General features: G+C 48.8%; 1 protein-coding gene across 1 annotated transcript in view; it reads left to right on the top strand.

The window, feature by feature from the left end:
• IGLON5 (IgLON family member 5) overlaps nucleotides 1-20,953 on the top strand; it is a 340,687-nt gene that overhangs the window by 223,171 nt on the left and 96,563 nt on the right. Inside the window, exon 2 of the mRNA XM_083162150.1 lies at nucleotides 8,867-8,945. Within this exon, the coding sequence (XP_083018276.1) occupies nucleotides 8,867-8,945 (79 nt within the window). The remainder of the gene's footprint in view (nucleotides 1-8,866; nucleotides 8,946-20,953) is intronic.

Raw genomic sequence — 20,953 nt, 5'->3', positions numbered from 1 at the left:
CGAACAGACAGCCCGCTCACCCCTTCTGCTGAGAGTGTCAGAGTGGTCAGTAGCATCCCGTCCTGTCCCATCCCCCAGCTCTCAGCAGCACTGGGGCAGAGATGGGAATGCCCCAGTACAGCTACTCACCCTTTGAAGTACGCCTTGACTCGGACCTTGTGGGAGTGATCTACCAGCTGGGACATGGTGCTGTCCCTTTGTGCCAGCATGTCCTCCAGGGGAGACGCTCACTGTGCCCGGTGCGGCGGCGGCGGCAGCAGCAGATCGCGGTGCCCGCACGCCTCCTCCTCCCTCCTTCCTGCTAGTCCCGACTCCTGAATCCCTGTGGCAGCAGCAGCCCAGGCCGCACACACATCCGGGGAGGGCACTTCCTTGGCCACACTCTGCCTCACTGCCGGGGCCGCTTGGTGTATGGCTGTAACCCACGCACTCACCGGGGACCAATTGGAGTGAGCACAGCGCGTCCCCCGGGGACCAATTGGAGTGAAATACTCGCTATAGTAGCACGTTTTTTGCAATCCCTTCAGCGATGCCGAGCAGCCACGCCCACCTGCAAAAGAGGGCGTGGCTATGAATCGGTAGGGCCCACCGGGGATTTCCCCGGCTCACCGCCGGGCCAGTCCGAGCCTGGGTGCCGGAGTGACCGGTACAACATTGCTGGTTCCATATAGCCATCCTCTATGGCAGTCGAACCTTATGCTTTTGGTGCCGCCGGTGGGCCTTAATCTGAGAAGTATGTTCCATTCGATGGAAAAGAAGACCTACCTGTACATCAATAGGTTTTGTACACTGTAACAAACTATAACAAACAAATCTGACAGCTGGGGGCGGCTGTCGCGTGGCCCTAGGGCCTTTTGTGGCCCATTACTGTTCTATGGGCATCACTGGGTAGCTCCAAATATATCGGTTGCAATTTCAGGAAACTGCAGAGAATCTGATTGCTATGAAGCGCCGTGCTATAAAAGCTGTCTCCGGGAGATTTGTAGCACTCTTACGTCTGCTGTTGCTGTATAAACTCTCCCTCATGTACACAGCCTATACGTGTTCCCACCTCTCCCACTGCACGGCGTTCCCTGCTCAGCGCTCAGAGCGTCACAGTGTGCTGCTCCCGGCCTCCCTACCATCATCTCTCTGCTATGCTACGCTGCGTCCTGCTGTACTGTAAACACCCACCGCCTTTGTTCCAGGTTCAAAATGAATGGTTCTGGCCCTCATATATTGAATATTCAGTACGAGAGGGCTCACTGAGAATTGTACTAATTATATCCTGTCATTGGATCCTCATAAACCATGTCTGAGAGTGCTGGGTACATAACTATGCAAACAAACCTATGGGGCTGTGTAATGGAGGGAGGCGCAATCAGATAGGGGGGGGGGGGGGGTTGTTAGGAAGAAAAGAGTGAGAATAGAGGGGAGAGAAAGACAAAAAGATGGTGAAACGAATTCTGAGAGACGGCAGGAGAAATGGAGAGTGCGGCAAAGACCAGGGGAGGCTTCAGAGAGGGGTGCAGTATGGTTTAAATTTCAAATAGGGGAGCCACACCCACTGCCAGTGAGTCAGTTGGAATGGCAGTTGCTGGCAGCGGGTGTGGCTCCCCAGCAACTGCCAATTCCAACCGACTCACTGGCAGTGGGTGTGGCTCCCCTATTTGAATTTTGAACCATACTGCACCCCCCCTCTGGATACGCCACTGGTTGTGACACAACATAGCACCTTATTCCGCCAAACACATCAGAGCAGGTCAACTGGACTTGCTGAGGATCTCATGTGTTTCCACAGTAAGGCCCTGATTCTGGTTGGCCTGCTAAGTAGTGGTCATTCGCTGCTTAGCAAGCCTTCTAACGCCCACCGGGCATGCAAATGCCCATCCCCCAAGGATGGTTGCATAAACATCCATTTGCAGGGTAGTGTGAGGGCACGGAAACATTCGATGGTCGCCGACCATCGAATGATTTCTACAGTGCTCGAAAATCTAAGTCAGCCTCTGAGAAGTGGGCGGGTACCTGATGTCCTGTCACTGTGACGTCAGCTGCCCGTCCGGCAGGCGGGTGCCTGTCTGCATTTGCATGGGGACGCCTAGAGTAGGGATGGCCAACGACCATCAATGATTCAAAATCATCGATGGTTCATGGCCGATATCGAATACTTTTGCCATCGATGGGGGAGAACCAGATGGTTTCCGTCGATGGAATAGCAGAACGATGTTGTGCCGTTTTTTTTGTTTTTGTTTCAAAGTGCCGGGACACGGAGCATAGCTCCGCCCCCCCCCCCCCCCGACACCCACGAAGCCCTACCCCCGTGTTTTGATTGGCCCAAAAACACAGGGCCAATCAAACACAATGGATGACCATCGATATGTAAAAATATCGATGGTCAGCCATTGCATAGTTTAGCACTATCGATGGCCAGTTGCAGAATTGCCATCGATGGCAATGGCAACGATGGCCATCCCTAGCCTAGAGTATTTCAAAATTGGAGGAGAAGTAAGTATCGACCAATCAGCGTCTAACTCTTATGTTTCTAATCTGTATTTGAAAAATGACAGGAGCTTATTGGTTGTCGCACATAAAAGAGGCTTTATAAACAGGGACAGGTCCCCAGAGACAAATCCTGGAAAACTGGAACTGTCCCTAGTAAATGTCAGATTAGGGGTCACGGACGCGAGTTATATAGCAGAGAGATTACCCTGGCCCATTTCATCCAGGTGAGTGCTAGCTCCCGGGCCTACAGTAGCTCTGGCTCTTTCCCGTGATGTAACCTTGGCTTCGTTAGTCGTTAGTCCAGGAAGTAGTGGCTGCTGAAATGCGGGAGCAGACAGTTCTCACCGGCATGGACTGAGCCAGGCTGAGGCCGGGGATAAGGGACGCTTGTGGAATCTAATAAGACCACATTGCAGTGATGATGTAATACGGTGCAGCAGAGTGAGCGGCAGTAAGGCTTTCACACCACGTATGCCTGTCCACAGGTGTCATCTGTTACAGTGGGGCAGTGGTGGGTGCCAATCCCAGCTGGAGAGCTGCAGCTTGTCTGTTTCTCAGTCACAGGTCCATGTTGCATTTTATGCTGTTAGGTGTAGGCTGTCTTAACAGCACTGTAGGCCTTGGGCAAATCTACTGTATGTACTGGGGCCCAGGGGCTTAAGATCATCCTGGTCTCCCAGAAGCAATTTGGAGTTTGGTGCCCCCTCCCCTTTAAAGCAGGGTTGCCTACCATCCCGAATGGCAGGGAGGGTCCTGGAAATCGGGAAAGGGGGACAACTCTCCCACAAAGCCATCCATCTCCCGCAAACCACCTGTCAGCGGGGGAGTCCGTGGGTCAAATTACGCAAATCGCATAATTTTAGCCCCGCCACCCCACAGTGCAATGCCTATTGTTCTTGGATCCCACTGTGAACAGCACAGGTGCTGCTGTACAAGCAGGTGCCCCTTCAGGGCTTGGAGCCCAGCAGTTGTAGTCTCCATTGTCTCCTGGAGTTATACCCTTTTTGGGACCCCTACACACCCCCTCACGTGAATAAATAAAATCAGTTATGAGCTGCCAACACTCTGATTGGTGGATAGCACCAGCTATCTAATTTCTAAATTCCGAGACATACACAGACACACACACATAAATTGATTCCCACTTGGACCTTTGAGTGTCACAACAGAAATGAGGCCAAATAATGGGGTGTGCTACCAGTACGGTGTCCCCGACAGCGGTGTGTGGTATAACCTCACGTTTCACCACTTATTACGATGCTACGGAGTGTTCTACAGCCGGATGTTAGCGACATAGATCCCCCTTGCTGTGCATTGCTGAATCGGTGGTCTATGCCAAGCATGAAATGTCCTTAGCCTGTAGCGTAATGCTCCAGTGAACGGCTGTATGACATTCATGTTGCTTCTCATTACTCCGCCACCCGGAGAGGCCGGCGGTGATACGGAGGGAGCAGAAGAACGTGAGTGGTCCTGGTGCACAGACGGGCACTAATACATTAGCAGCCACGAAACCGCACGCAGATGTGCAGACATACGAAAATGCTGTAACTGAGACGCCCACCGGCGGCATCAGTACAACCATATGAGTATCTATGGCCAGCGCAGTATGGGCGCAGGAATGAGATGCTGGCGTGTACGGGATGGCAGTAGGGATGGCCATCGACCGCCGATGATTAGAAACCATCAATGGTTTATGGCCGATGCCGAATTGTTTTGACATTGATGCGGTAGAATCAGATGGTTTCCCACCATCGATGTCAAGCTTAACTGAATAGTTTCGTTTTTATTTTTCATCAAGGGGCTGGGACACTGAGCATAGCTCCGCCCCAACACATGGGAAGCCCCGCCCTAGTATTTTGATTGGCCCACAGGCCAATCTTTTAAAGCAAAGGGATGACCATCGATATGTGAAAACATCAATGGTCATCCATTGCATACTTATACACCATCGATGGCCAGTTGCTCTTTTGCCATCGATGGCAACCATCGATGGCAAAGGCAACAATGATTTATTTGAGAATGGGGGGAGGGGGGGATTTGATAGTCAGCGACCATCAAATTATTTTCCTGCATGCGAATGGCTGTGTAAGCGCATATTCACATGGCAGTGGGGGAGGGGGGGGTAGGTGTTTGCTTGCCCAACGGCGTTTACCTGCTCAATAAGCACCAAAAGTACGCTGCTTAGCGAGAAGGTCTGAATCAGGCCTAAAATGTATTTTGGGAATTGATCCAGATCTGAACACAAATAGTTTTTGCAATAGTCAATGGAAAGACAAAAATGTGTGTAAACATTAAATAAATAATAATAATATATTATATTAAAAGCACAATATGAAATAAAATGTAAGACAGCTGAAGGGGATATTTGTGCATATGATCTAACGTCCAGCAAAAGGGGTTGAAGAATTAGGTGACGGTGGATCCCAGTCTCCCCCCTAGTACTTAGCTCCCCAGCGGAGGTCTGCGCTGTCCCTGGTTGGCCATGGTCCCTCCTGGCAGAGGGAGCATCACACTGTAACAGCAGGACCCTAGCATGAGAAATGCAGCAATTTGCAGCACATTTATCAGCCAGATATCACAGTCTCCCCCCCTCGTGCCAGCGCAGGGACTCTGTGTGAAGATATATCATTGAATGCTCATAAACAACACCGACCAATACAAGGGAAAATGATTTTTCGCTTACGTTTTCAAGCAAAGTATTTATTACAAGGCGTCAGGATGAGATTGTACTAATACCAGATACAATATACAACTCCTGAAATATGGCAAATAAACGGTGCACGGATCGAAACAGACACACGGTTTTATTAATACGTATTTATGCCCTGGATGATGCATTGGAGGAATGGAGTTACTGTGGATGGGCTGGGGCATTTGTACTGGAGCGGCGGATTAAGGCAGCGGACTAGGGCAACAAAATCTGTCTTTGCATTCGGTTTAACCCATACTTACCGACTTTCTGGCTGCCCTTTCCAGGAGTGAAAAAGGGTGGGGAGGGGGCGGAGCACCAAGGGAGGCTACTTGTTGGGGGCATGGCCAGAGCGATAGCACAATTTTAGCCACGCCCCCGACGTGCAATGCCATTTTTTATGGCATTGCACTGTGGTGGGCAGGGCTAAAACGGCACTATTAAACCAGGGTTGCCTACCCTCCCGGAATGGCCGGGAGGGTCCCGGAAATCGGGTCCTCCTCTCGGCCCCCCGGAAAGAGGCCTCACGCAAAAACCCACCTGGCTCCCGTGACCCCCCCTCTGGCACCTGCAACCCCCCCTCCCTCGGCAGGGGGGTCCGCAGGGTCAAATGACGTGTCCGGGAGGGGATGCGTCAATTTGCCGGCGGTCGGGATCCCGGCGTTCAGAATCCCGACACTGGAATCCCGACCGCCGAAATCCCGAAACTTTCTCCCTCCGTGGGTGTCCACGACACCCACAAAGGGAGAATAAAATAGCGTGCCGAGCGTAGCGAGTCACCGGGCCCGCTGCGTGGCGAGCGCAGCGAGCCCGCAAGGGGGGGCGATCCACGTCCCCCCCATGTTGGGATTTCGGCGGTCTAGATTCCAGTGTCGGGATTCCGACCGCCGGGATCCCGACCGCCGGGATTTCGTATCGGATCCTCCGGGAGGGTAGGCAACCCTGGTTTAACCCTTTAAGAGCCAACGATGCTGTAGGAGATCCTCAAAATATCCGTTATAAATGCTGGCTACGCCCACAGCGACTGTTCTTTTAGTATAAATAAATACAAATACAGCCGAGTCAATGAATTTAAGTTTAGTTAAATATTGCACCCCCCCAAAAAAAGAGCGGCGCTGGCATTGTTAGCGGATATTTTGAGGATACGTTGGCACTCAAATGGTTAATGTAGCTTATGCAGCTTTCCCTCCATTCTTCCCCAACCCATGGAATAACTTGCCGTCTTTGCCTCTTATGCTGCATTCCCATCTGAACATACAAAAACTTTGGCGCCTTCTGTCAGCGACCGCAGGTGCTGAAATACCACTAGGTGCATCTTTGGCCGCTACCCTCGGTTGCACCTTTGAAATTTTCACCAGTTTCACCATTGAGTTTGTCCACCAGTGTGAGTTATTGAGTGTGTATAACCAATGAAGAAAGGCTTTATCACAGCATTTGGGCATTTGTGAATACTTAATTTATCAGCTTCTAGCTATTATCTTCTAGAAGGTTCTGGATAAATCAATTGAATCTGATTAGTTGCTATGGGATACATCTTCACTTCTATAAACCTGCACTTTAGTAAATATATCCCATAATGTGCCTTGATGGTTTGAGGTTGGTTGGGAAACACTGGTATATAGTCATTGTGAGATAGATACCATGGCAGCAGTCAGTAATCACTAGGTGGCGCTGCAGCATGTTTCCTATCTTGGCATGTCAAGCATATGTAAATGCTCCTGGAATACTGGAATAGGCAGTCTGCTTCCCAAACAGGTCACCCAAATCTGTGCCTTCCCAAGACTATACTACAATACCATATTCAAGTCCTAAGGGATATACTGTATGTATGGCTCGGTCCACAAGCATTTCATACTGTAGTATTTATGGGATCCTTATGGGAAGTATGTTTATCTGTGCAGGGGCGGGCCCTTAATACAGCCAGGCCCCTTAGCAGTCACGTGATCTGCTTTGATGGCTGTTATGCTCTTGTCCCACTGACCATTAAATATATAGAAAATACTCGTATACATAGAAATAGTTGGGAATCTAACTGTGTGCTCAGTTTGATATACGGTTAAAATAAATTTAATTATGTTAAGGCACAGGTTCTCAAACTCGGTCCACACAGTGCATGTTTTGCAGGTCTCCTCACAGAATCAAGTGAAATGATTAGTTCCTGTGGATCTTTCAAAATGTGTCAGTGAGTAATGAGGGCACCTGTCGGGTGACCTAGAAAACGCGAACTGTGTGGGCCCTAAGGACCGAGTTTAAGAACCCCATGTGTTAAGGCATTGTTGTCTATTTCATTTAGGGGGTCTATGTACTTAGCCTTAGAGAGTGATCAAATGTACAGAGATAAAGGGTGAGATTTAATAGGATGAGAGATTCAGAAAGTGAGAGATTTGGGATCCAGTTTGATTTTGCAGTGTAAATGATTGCCGCTTTAAAAAAACTGGAGATTTCTTCCCAAATCTCTCAATTTCTGAATCTCTCATCCTATTAAATCTCACCCAAAGTACCAGACCAAAAGTACTAAGCTTAATGGGGCAGATGTATTAAGCCTTAAAAAAGAAAAAAAGCAAGGATGATAAAGAGCAATAAACATCCAGCCAATCATCTGTCAACTGTCATGTTATAGGTTGAATTAGAAAAATAACAGCTGGCAGGTTGCATACCTCCCAACTGCTGTCCCGCTCTCCATTTCTCTGGGGATGTTCCCACACCCTGCCCGGGGCCACCCGCTGGGCAGCGGTGAATAGACGCTGTGCGCACGAGTGGTGCTATTTGAAGGCCACGCCCCCAAATTTAAGCTGTGCGCAAAGGTCCGGCTGCAGCAGCATAGACAGTTGGGAGGTATGTGGTTGGTAGTTTATCTCCACTTTATTGCTTTCAAGTACATCTCGCGCTCTGTATTTGAAAGCATCTCCAAGGCTTAGTACATACATAGACCCCATGTCATATTTAACAGAATAAAGCAACAGAGAAGACCTTGGATGACAGTCAGTAATGTTACTACTGGAGAACGACTAGTACCGTACAATGATACATAGCACACATCGTGGGTACAGTAAATACTGTATTTATACACACTCACAAATCTGTGGATCCAGGGATTGATGTGTGGCCGGGGAAGATGGGACAGTTAGATAAATATGTACATGTTAGACTTTTGCATAATGTATTAACCCTTTGAGTCCAAGGGAATTTGTCAAAATAGGTGTAAAAATTGCCAAGGAATCCTTTTTCATTAACACTTTGCGTGCCAACATTGCTGTGAGAGATCCTCAAAATAGCCGCTAAAAATTACGTTCTTTTTTTTGGGGGGGGGGGGGGGCTGGGGGGTTCAATATTTAACTAAACTTCAATGTATTGACTTAGTTGTGTTTATTTATACTAGGAGAACAGGGCTGGCATTTTTAGCGGGTACTTTGAGGATTGGCACTCAAAGGGTTAATGAGAATTCTAGCTGAGGATCTGTAGGAAGAATTGAAGGACTTATGTAACTTATTATCTGTCAGTACTTATCTGTATTTCTGTGCAGTGTCAAAGAGTACAATGTTTGTAACGATCTCTCTCTCTCTCTCTCTCTCTCTCTCTCTCTCCTCCCCTTTTCTCCTTCACCCTCTGCACCTTATTCCCTATCATCAATTCTTTCCCATGCCCTCCCCCCATCTTCCGCCTCTCCCTCCTGCACCCCTTTATCTGGCCGGCCAGTGCTCCTTGTCGAATGCTCGGAGTTGGTCCCTTCTGATGGTAACTACACCGCCTGTCAAGGGGACTCCATAACGCTCAGGTAAGTGTACACACACACCCTACTGTCGCCGTCTGTACCCCAGTAACCAAGTCTTCCTTTTAGGCCGCGGCGTCTAATCTCTAGGATTGCTGAATACTGTACTTTCATCTGTATTATTTACTTTTTGGTTTTGTTCTAAGACAACAATACATCACTAATGCCAGGGAACATCCTCCCCCTCCCTTCCCCCCCTCTTTTAATGCTCTCTATACAGCCACACAAAAGCCCATGTGGCTTTGTTTCCGGATTTTGATGATGCATCTGAGATGACAGCTGAAGACTACAATATAATAGGATTTCCATGTTTACAAAAGAAACTCATCCCCAACTCCTCCAAGTGACCCAGAATTGTCCCGACAATCCGCTGGGCCTGCAGATAACGGGCAGACGGAACCTCTGCTTTGCAGGTGGCGCCCGTCTACGTTATTGCTGATGACATGTAGCGCGGGATTGGATGAACTGACCCATAGCGGCTTCTAATGAACCTCATTGAAAGCTCCTGTAGCGCAGTAGATGTCCAATCATTGACACCAATGTACAGAATCAATTTCATGTAAACATTCCCTTCACACTTAATTCTAATTAATTTGATTCATCTTTGCGGTGTATGAGGGACGGGGGAAGCTTTGCAAGGGCAGCTAATGAGTAAGTGACTCACATTAGCTGCATTTCCATGATTAACTATTAATGGCTGATTTATGAAAGGGCTTCTGGACAAGTCAGTGTTTTTCGGGACCGGCAGGCAGCGGCTTGTCCGGAAATTGCCGATGCCAGGTTCGGTAAGATGGCACCATTGAATTTTAGTGGTTTACGGTATACTCACGGTGTTTTTAAATGGACAGAAAAAAAATGGTTTAGGATTTGAATGGGGTGAATCTATTGTGGAATTGAAATAATTTATTGCATTATGAGCATGGCCAAAAAGATGCCTCTTTTCATTTGGTGATTGTTTAATGACTTCAATTGAATATCTGGCTGTGCCTATTGCAATTGTGACTGGGCAGCTGCTGTGGCCGGGTTTCACGATGTAGCCAAGCACAACGTGATTGGACGGTATGTTTTCGTTCATGTTCAGCTCATAAAGTACTGAATAAAGTTTATTCTAGCCAGTGCCTCACCAGCCATTGGCCTTAGAGCCTGAATCGGTAATGCAGGTTAATGCGCCCAAAACTCATTGGTGTTTCTTGACAAAGATGGGAGTTTTATTGAAGATGGAATGTTGCTACGGGCAACCGATCATATTATCTTCTAGATACAGGCATGGCCAAACTGTGGCCCTCCAGCTGTTGTGAAACTACACATCCCAGCATGCCTTGCCATAGTTTTACCATTCCCAAATAGCAACAACTGTGGCAAGGCATGCTGGGACATGAAGTTTCACAACAGCTGGAGGGCTATAATGTGGAAATGTGTGTTCTAGAAAGTGCTAAATAAATAAGAAGTAATTGTAACTGGTTGCTATGGCGACATCCCATCTCCAATAGAACCCCCATCTTAGTTAAATAGATCCCATCTAGTTTTGCATCTAAAGAGATTTGATAATACAGTGTGTAGTGTGTAGTGTGTAGTGTGGTTTTTGTGTTTAGAAATTGTGCAGGATGCGACAGGTCTGCATGTCCAGCTCCCTGAAAGCAAACCACTGATCAATAACTTTCCATCATTGACTTATCTATAATGGGTGCAGTTCATAGATGCCTACCCTCCTGCATTCTGCAGGAGACTCCCTGAAATAGCAGCAATCTCCCTCTCTCCCTCATTAGTCTAGCAATCTCCCTCATGTCACCTAGCCCACATTACACTGTTACATCATAGTTACCTCCCCTCCTGCATTCTGCAGGAGACTCTCTGACATAGCAGCAATCTCCCTCTCTCCCTCATTAGTCTAGCAATCTCCCTCATGTCACCTAGCCCACATTACACTGTTACATCATAGTTACCTCTCCTCCTGCATTCTGCAGGAGACTCCCTGACATAGCAGCAATCTCCCTCTCTCCCTCATTAGCCTAGCAATCTCCCTCATGTCACCTAGCCCACATTATATAGCTGTTACATCATAGTTACCTCCCCTCCTGCATTCTGCAGGAGACTCCTGAAATAACAGCAATCTCCCTCTCTCCCTCATTAGTCTAGCAATCTCCCTCATGTCACCTAGCCCACATTACACTGTTACATCATAGTTACCTCCCCTCTTGCATTATGCAGGAGACTCCCTGAAATAACAGCAATCTCCCTCTCTCCCTCATTAGTCTAGCAATCTCCCTCATGTCACCTAGCCCACATTACACTGTTACATCATAGTTACCTCCCCTCCTGCATTCTGCAGGAGACTCCCTGAAATAACAGCAATCTCCCTCTCTCCCTCATTAGTCTAGCAATCTCCCTCATGTCACCTAGCCCACATTACACTGTTACATCATAGTTACCTCCCCCCCCCTGCATTCTGCAGGAGACTCCCTGAAATAACAGCAATCTCCCTCTCTCCCTCATTAGTCTAGCAATCTCCCTCATGTCACCTAGCCCACATTACACTGTTACATCATAGTTACCTCCCCTCCTGCATTCTGCAGGAGACTCTCTGACATAGCAGCAATCTCCCTCTCTCCCTCATTAGTCTAGCAATCTCCCTCATGTCACCTAGCCCACATTACACTGTTACATCATAGTTACCTCTCCTCCTGCATTCTGCAGGAGACTCCCTGACATAGCAGCAATCTCCCTCTCTCCCTCATTAGCCTAGCAATCTCCCTCATGTCACCTAGCCCACATTATATAGCTGTTACATCATAGTTACCTCCCCTCCTGCATTCTGCAGGAGACTCCTGAAATAACAGCAATCTCCCTCTCTCCCTCATTAGTCTAGCAATCTCCCTCATGTCACCTAGCCCACATTACACTGTTACATCATAGTTACCTCCCCTCTTGCATTATGCAGGAGACTCCCTGAAATAACAGCAATCTCCCTCTCTCCCTCATTAGTCTAGCAATCTCCCTCATGTCACCTAGCCCACATTACACTGTTACATCATAGTTACCTCCCCTCCTGCATTCTGCAGGAGACTCCCTGAAATAACAGCAATCTCCCTCTCTCCCTCATTAGTCTAGCAATCTCCCTCATGTCACCTAGCCCACATTACACTGTTACATCATAGTTACCTCCCCCCCCCTGCATTCTGCAGGAGACTCCCTGAAATAACAGCAATCTCCCTCTCTCCCTCATTAGTCTAGCAATCTCCCTCATGTCACCTAGCCCACATTACACTGTTACATCATAGTTACCTCCCCTCCTGCATTCTGCAGGAGACTCCCTGAAATAACAGCAATCTCCCTCTCTCCCTCATTAGTCTAGTAATCTCCCTCATGTCACCTAGCCCACATTACATTGTAACATTTTTGTGGAAAAAAGGGAATGAGAGACAGATACATTTACATTGAATCATCAGCGCCATTTCCCAGCACATTACCAAGTATAGTAGCTCTTACTAACTGCTTTGGGGCTCATCTACATTTGGATATAAGTAATTTTACAAGATTGCTCTCAGATGTAGCAGTACACACCCACGCTCCCAGGTGCCACGTTCACAATCTCTTTTCACAATCTCTCCATATATGGAACTAGACACGCCCTTTGGGTGGAGCATGACACTCAATGGGGCACTGTGCAAAATTCCGCTACCAACTATGATCTCCCTGAAACTAGTTTTCAAAAGTAGGCAAGTATGGTGCAGTTTGCACTGTACACATGCACCCCTGGGGTCCAGGAGGACCCACATCACATACCCTGAACCCTATAAGCAGTAGCGTTACAAAAAACTCCGCCAAAAAGGTGTGGCAGGCCCTTTTACCGGTGTTTAGCACATGCGTAATAGGAAAATCACCAGTGAAATGGAGCAGCAGCCATTCTACCAGATACCTGTGCATATTCACTAGACTCTGGGACAGCACCCCTAGTGGCCTTAATGCCCAGAGTGTACTGCTCCAGAGGTGAGACCCAGACGGAGTCTGCACACAGGCATCCTTCTCTCTTGGGGAGAGGTGTACTAATCTTTGAAAAGTGATAAAAAGGAGAGCGATAAACCACCAACCAATCAGCTCCTACCTGTCATTTTTCAAACCCAGCCTGTGGCATGACAGTTAGGAGCTGAGTGGCTGGCACTTTATCACTCTCCGTTTTATCACTTTTCAGGCTCAGTACATCTGTCTCTTGTTGCCTTCCATCGTTCATGCTTCCTGGATACTGTTTGTCCCCCAGCTGGCTGAGTCTCACTCTGCGGTCTCCCCCGTCTGTTATGTAACTGCATGTGACAGATGTGACTCTCACCTCTAATCACTGGGGCATATGTAGTAAGGATATGTTGAGGAAAATGATCAGATGCTTTCAAAGGATTTCCGCATAAATGAAGAATCCTATCAATGTATTAAGTTAACAGGGTAACGTAGCAGATATCACAGACTTCTGCTGCGCGACTTCTTTTGCAATTGTGAAAGCATGCCCGTAGGTTTCCATAGCGACTGAAAAACCGTGAGATCTGGCAAGCACCGAAAGTTTAGCTTGGCCATGGTAGCCTATCAGTTAAATAGTGTGCAAGGTCTGATATCCAAGTGCGGCTCCAGAGGGGCGGGGCTGCAGCACAATTCAAAATTGAAATAGGGGAGAAACACCAACTGCCAGTAAGTCAGTTTGGAATGGCAGTTGGTGGCAGGGAGAGGGAGAATAGAATAGGTGGTGCCCGCAAGGGCTTTGAGTCCTGACGTCGGGCTAATGACTGTCGGGATCCCGACTGTCGGAACCCTATACCACACCCGGTGGCAGTAGGTGTGACTATTTGAAATTTAAACTGTGCTACAGCCCCACCTCTTGAGCTACCACTGTATACTGCAAATGCAATGTGACTGCCACCCCCCCTCCCCCCCATCGCATGCATGCGCTGCTTAATAACAGCAATACACATGAATACTTTACTCCAGAGACAGCCCTTCTGGTGGGATGTGCTGTATCTGTATTGATACATCCCACCCATAGGTCTTCTCCGAGCCCTTGCAATGAGTTATTAATACATACAGTACCACACCTCCCAACGGTCCCGCTTATCGCAGGAACGTCCCGTTTTTTTGTGAGCGGGTGCGGGGGGGAAGTTGGGGGTCCCCCCTGTCATCCATAATTAGACACATGCGCACAGTGTCTATTCCTGCAGGAGGGGGGGGGGGGGGCTGGGGGCATAGCCAGCAGCTCATGAATGGGGCGTGGCCTTGCAGCTGTGCAGCGACTGCAGGCCACGCACCCTTTTCGTTGGGTCACGCCCCTAAAAATTTGCTGTGGCGGTGAAATGTTGGGAGGTATGCAGCACCTTACCAGGGGAAATAAGTGTGTCATACCGTAGCCATCGGCCTCTAAGGGTCATTACCAGCGGCATGTGGTGCAGGGGGAGATTGCTAATGACTGTCGGAATCCCGACTGTCGGTGTGCTATACCACACCCACCCTTCCTAGCCTCCGTTTACTGACCACTTTTATGCCATTTTACTGACGTTTATCCCAGTTGCTGGGTATGTCCTGTTCATCGATTTATTATTTATTTATTTATTAATTAATTAACAGTTTCTTATATAGAGCAGAAAATTCCATTGCGCTTCATCATTGCGAACAGTGATAAAACAAACTGGGTAATAAGACAGTCATCTGCTCTGCTCGCAAGCTTACAATCTATAGGGACGTAGGCATTGACACAGATGGATAGGTGCTATCTATTGCAAACAGAGGATGAAAAAGTGTGAAATAGAAAGTGAGGATACAGTATGTGTGGACTGTACAGTGGGGGATATAATTGCGTGGGAAAGGTTTCTGAAGGTTTTGTGGGCAGTTCAGCAATTTGATAAGCTGCCTGTAAGTTTGGAGACTAGAGGAAAGTCTTATTGTGCGTGGGAGGAGTTTCCCCAGAGTGTGTGCAGCCCGAAGGAAGTCCTGCAGTCGGGAATGGGAGCCCGGAGTAATGAGTGTGCAGCGGCGTAACTATAGCACCGCATTTGTGGTGGTCCTCAGCAGAAGAACGGAGCCGCCGGGACCGGTGCGATAGGTAAGGCTGCAGGGGATTGGGGGGGGGGTTTGCATGGGCGGCGGGGCAGCGGGGGGGGGGGCGCCCCCCTAACGGTGGGCGGGCGCCCAAAACTTAGTTACGCCACTGTGAGTGTGGATGAGAGACGCAGATCTTGTGAGGAGTGAAGAGGACGAGTTGGGAGATATTTAGGGATAAAAGAATAGATGATTCATGCAAGGAGCATGGGTCATTGGGTCAATCCTATTTATGTCGATATGCATTAGTTCGACCACTGAAGGTCGACAGGGCTTATGTCAACATGGTTCAGGTCGACAGGGTTGGAAGATCAACAGTCAAAAGGGCGACATGAGTTTTTCACATTTTTTTCGTCCCAAATGTCTACATGGACACCGTCTAAGTGTACGGCGTCCCCTCGCCTGGCTCGCTGCATGCTTCGGGCATGGTGCTTCGCTACGCTCTACACACTATTATATTCTCCCACCATGCCGTCGTGGATGGTAGGGTATGAAATACCGCCTGTCGACATGTTAGCTTAAAAAACGTGAAAAACTCATGTGGACTTTTTGACTGTCGACCTTCCCATTGTTGCTTGTGTCAACTTTCCAACCCCGTCAATCTTATCCATGTTGACCTTTTTCCGGTGTCGACCTTCATAGGCAGGGGCAATCCATGGTGGGGCCGTCTCAAAAGTACGGGCATATACCCCTGCATTCCCCCGATGGGCCGTCCATGCCCCGGTTCCACTCTGTCCAAAGGTCCTGTTATTGGGAGATATCAGGTTAAATATAACTTAATGCTAATTTATTTCTACCTAATTAGCGTAGATATTTAATTAACTGCTTCTAGCGGTGAATGAAAACCTGGACACAAATCCGGCGGCTGAACGGATCACTGTCTAACTCCTGACAGCTGAGGATGAGTTACACCAGTCAGGGGCGACAGATATTGTGCGCGGGCCCCGCCGCGTCCGGCCGGCTCGCCTGCCGCTGTCTCCCTTAGTTACCTTCCAAATCAAAAGACACATGTTTTGCAAAATGAATTATGAATACGTCCCCCCGGCCCCGCGGAAGTTCCAGTATTGGAACTGGAATAATACGAGAGGTCTTTTCAGCTGCCAGGAACTCGCCTGTGGTCAATTCAATATATCTCTCTTTATCCATTATGAGAAATAGCACAGGCGGCTATAAATAGCCCAGGCCGGCTTCGCTGGGAAGTCACAAAGCAACAGGGCCACGGGGAGCGAGCCGCAGTACAGAGACGGAGAGAATGGGAGCTGGATGGCTCAGGGCTCCATTGTGAGGTAGCGGCACTGTGCGGCAGGTTGGAAGGCGCTAGGAACAAGGGAATTAAAGGGCCGTCACAAGCGACTGGAAGTGCAAAGCAAAGATTAACCTTTGAGGCACAGGCCGCACGCAGTAGCCGTCGCTGCTCTCCAGCACTTGCGTGGGTTAATCAGGACCCCTCTGCACCGGTGAGGAAGTCTCTATTTGGGTTTTAGAACAGTCTAAGCGGCACCATTCCAATGCACGTTTAGGGCTCCCTGTATTCTTGCTAAATGAATACTGTACATATCCACAGAATATTCAAAGCCTGCCCCCTGCTGTTTGTGATTGGCAGAACAATTTGCACATCGTGGATGCTGCTAGGGTTCATTCATTTGCCTGTGCATGCAGCGCGTTTGTGTTTTGAAAGGCGAGGAAATTAAACGGACCGAGATATCCCCTATATCAGTGATTTTCAACCTTTTTACCTTGCGGCACACTAAATAGGACTTTAAAATTGCCAAGGCACACCATGAGATCCCCACAGGGCAAAACACATTGGCCACCACAGTAAAAAAAACAAACCTATTGGCCCCCACATTAAAAACAATCACACTGGTCCCCACAGGTAACAAAAATAAAATACATTGGCCCTTTACATGAAAAGAAGAGACCAGTAAATAACATTTGAGCTGGTGGTGGCTGTAAACGGGTTCGGGCATCTCTAGATGTGGGGGCGCACTTGAAAACAGCTCAAGGCACACTAGTGTGCCACGGCACAGTGGTTGAAAAACACTGCCCTATATACTGCGCGCTCGCGCCTGTACGGACATGCAAGCGGGTGGCTGACATATGCTTGTATGCAATAAGAACTGTAACACGCATGAGGGCCGGTTTGCACCTAAGAGGAGATAAATACTCTCGTCTGGGTAAGGCAAGCGGTATAGTAAATATTTACTAAGATCGGAGTTGTATTGAAGATGGGATGTTGCCCGTAGCAACCAATCAATCAGAATCTACTTATTTAGCACCCCCTAGAAGAGACCAGATTCTATTATCTTCTAGAAGGTTCTAAATAAATAAGTAGATTCTGATTGATTGATTGATTGATTGATTGATTGGTTGCTATGGGCAACATTTCATCTTCAATAGAACTCCCATCTTAGTAAATAAGCCCCTTAGTATAATAAAGAGAATGCGCACTGACAAATTTACCCACTGGGGAAGCCACCAGTCAGAGGCGGAACTACCATTGGTTAGGGATGGCCATCATTGCCTTTGCCATCGATGGTTGCCATCCATGGCAAAAGTGCAACTGGCCATCGATAGTGTATTAATGTTCAATGGATGACCATCGATCTTTTAACATATCAATGATCATCCATGTTCTTTGATTGATTGGCCTGTGGGACAATCAAAATATGGGGCGGGACTTTGCGGGTGTCGGGGGTGGAGCTATGCTAAGTGTCCCGGCCTCTTGGGGAAAGAGCAAAAACGAAACTACTCGCTCGCGCTTGACATCGATGGCAGGAAGCATCTGGTTCTCCCTCATCGATGGCCAAACTATTCGACATCGGCCATAAACCATCGATGATTTATAATCATCGATGGTCGGTGGCCATCCCTACCATTGGTGCAGCAGGGGCTGGAGGAAAACTGGCAACCAAGATGTTTCTAAGCTCTGATCTGATGCACCGTCCTGTGTGACCCATGGGTTGCTTCAGCTGCACTAGGGATATATCGGACCCGGAGCCTTGGCTGGGATAGCATGCGATATATCCAGGTACCGGGAAACAGTTGCTTATTTATAACGGGTGCAATGTGCACAGTACACACAGGCCCCTGAGTCCCAGGGGGGCCACACCGCACACAGTGCACCCATTTTTTAATACTTACCCTCCGGAGTGTCGTGACGAAGGCAGCAGTGCTGTTGGAATCACCAGAAAAAATAGCCGCGGAGCCATTTTTACGATGGTCCGCGCATTCGACCAGTGCCCAGACTACTGTGCTAGGCGGCAGGCGGGTGCTGCTCCCGGCAGAGAGGAGGACGCCTGGGAGGAGGAGGAGGCTGCATATGGCGCTCCTCTTTAGCTTGGGAAGCTGCCAGGTGGTTCATTGGGGTCAGCTGCAACTTCTCCCCTCGGAGAAGTTTCGGTTGTGTATGGAGATCTTAAGCTGCCCCAGTTCTCTCTCTACTTAGTAAATATCCCTCATCGCTTTGGGAATAATTTTAGAGGCCTCTCTCTGGACCAGTTTGGCTTGCGGTGCCCCGTGAATGCCGTAAGAGGCCGCTGAAGACAATACGAATCGTTTGGAGGATTGACAGAGCGAGAGAGCTGTGTTTGCTCCCAATCACAATGGTGAGGAGAGGTATCTCTGGAACACTGGGAAGATGTGTGAATGAAGTAATCAGCTTTCACAGACTTCGCTTCCAACCTAATACATACAGACATTTGCTACGGACCTCTCCGGATTGACCTCTCATTGCATCGACACGTACGAGATTGCATGCAGACGCATTCACATACCCCCTTCCCCCACGGGAGGCCCACAACCAGACGTACCCTCCTTATCAAATATCCGAGCTTCCAAACCCACCGCAAATGAACTAACTCAATTATTCCGCTGCTATGTGTCCGACAGATGTCAGGCGAGAGGGAAATGCCAACGAATATACCCACGGGAAAGCAGATCAGCGAGACAGCTCTGCAGAAAAAAGCCCATTCACTGCCAGAGGGGCCTGACAGGCAAAGCAACGCACCACCATTACCCTGTGCTCGCCGCCCCCTCCCCGTCAAGGTACCCGGATTAACCCCTCTACCTCTGGGGAGCTCGGAACGGCTTCGGGGAAGGATATAAATGGCTCCTTTCAAAAGATGCAAGCTGATGATACTAGAGAGAGCGATGTTCGCCTCATCGTTTCATAATGGCTCCTTTGTCAGCCCGTGGAGCAGAAACACTACGGCAGGTGTCAAAATTGTAGAGCGAGAATCACAAGAAATGACACTCCTTTGTCATAGAAATCAATGCCGTTCCTTCTGAGGAAAGGGACTGAGGAAAGATGAGTGCTGTCTAATGACACTCCTTAGTCCTTACACTTGATATGTGTGGAGTTACCAGCGATATCTTATGAGGGGACATTGATCGGGCCTACATGCGGCTGGATAGGCCTTAGGCCTGTTGAGCGGAGTCTATCTGAAGCCTTCTTATTAGGCCCATGCAGAGGCCGAAGTTACCGCTAATCAAAAGATCTCCAACTTTATTATTTTTACACACTACTTGGAAGACATATGTATTACAGTATATATACGCTCCGGTGAGGGGAAGGAATGAATACATTGCAGTAAAACCAGGTGATAGCTTGGAACGACACAGTAAACTGGAGGCAGCTAAGTAAGAGGATCGGGAGTGGGGGTGGGGGGGTGACTGGTTTATGGGGCTCTCACATGGAGATGGCGGAATACAGAAAGCATAGGTCATTCTCCGAGATGATGAATGGCTATTTATTCTGTGGTTACCGGAGCAGCTGTGCAGCAACCTATATAATACCCTGAGAGGAGAAACATTTACGTCCTAGAGCTTTAAACCTGTTCTGTTCAAGATTAACGCACAAATCATACAGACGCTGCCACACGACCCGTTTCACACAGTATGCAAAGTTCTGCTCCTGTTTATTTCCCTGCTACAGCGAGCGGTGCTGAATTACCGGTCACCGCAGCACCGGGCCATGGTGGAATGTGGTTTGTCCGCGGTTGTTGCTAAATTCTAGAGGGTTAAAGGACCTTTCACGCCCAGGGGGAGGAACAAGGCCGGGAGGCTTTCTCCTTCACTATCCAAGCCATCACTGGTTGCCTTTAGTAACAAAGTGGCGAGCGGAGTGGAGAGAGCCATCATGCCCAAAGCGTGGTAAGCAAAGCGTCACAAGGTCCCTTAGTCCACCTGAATTTAGACCTAAACATTTGCCCACTCAAACTAAAATTTATCAGATTGCTGCCTATCACTTAACTGCGGTCATGTGACTCCAGTCTGCAATGTGGTCGCATATCGTTATTATTACCAACTGCATTTGCAACTCGGACAAAATACCTGATTTGCTGGTCCTTACTGAAAAGATAGTCTAACAATAACTCTAACTGCAGCCTATCCCTAACTGTAGCCCAACGGCAACTGCAGCCCAACCCCAACTGCAGCCCAACCCCAACTGTAGCCTACCCCAACTGCAGCCCAACCGAAACTGTAGCCTAACCCCAACTGTAGCCTAACCCAACTGCAGCCCAACCCCAACTGTAGCCCAACCCCAACTGCAGCCTACCCCCAACTGCAGCCCAACCCCAACTGCAGCCCAACCCCAACTGCAGCCCAACCCCAACTGCAGCCTACCCCCAACTGCAGCCTACCCCCAACTGCAGCCTACCCTCAACTGCAGCCCAACCCCAACTGCAGCCCAACCCCAACTGCGGCCCAACTCCAACTGCAGCCCAACTCCAACTGTAGCCTACCCCAACAGCAGCCCAACCGCAACTGTAGCCTAACCCCAACTGTAGCCTAACCCAACTGCAGCCCAAGCCCAGCTGTAGCCCAAGCCCAGCTGTATCCCAACCCCAACTGTAGCCCAACCCCAACTTTAGCCCAACCCCAACTGTAGCCCACCCCCAACTGCAGCCTAACCCCAACTGCAGCCTAACCCCAACTGT

The sequence above is a fragment of the Crinia signifera genome, chromosome 19 (assembly GCF_055691185.1).
Source record: "Crinia signifera chromosome 19, ASM5569118v1, whole genome shotgun sequence".
NCBI classification, from domain to species: Eukaryota; Metazoa; Chordata; class Amphibia; order Anura; family Myobatrachidae; genus Crinia; species Crinia signifera.
This window is presented reverse-complemented; position numbering and strand designations above follow the sequence as displayed.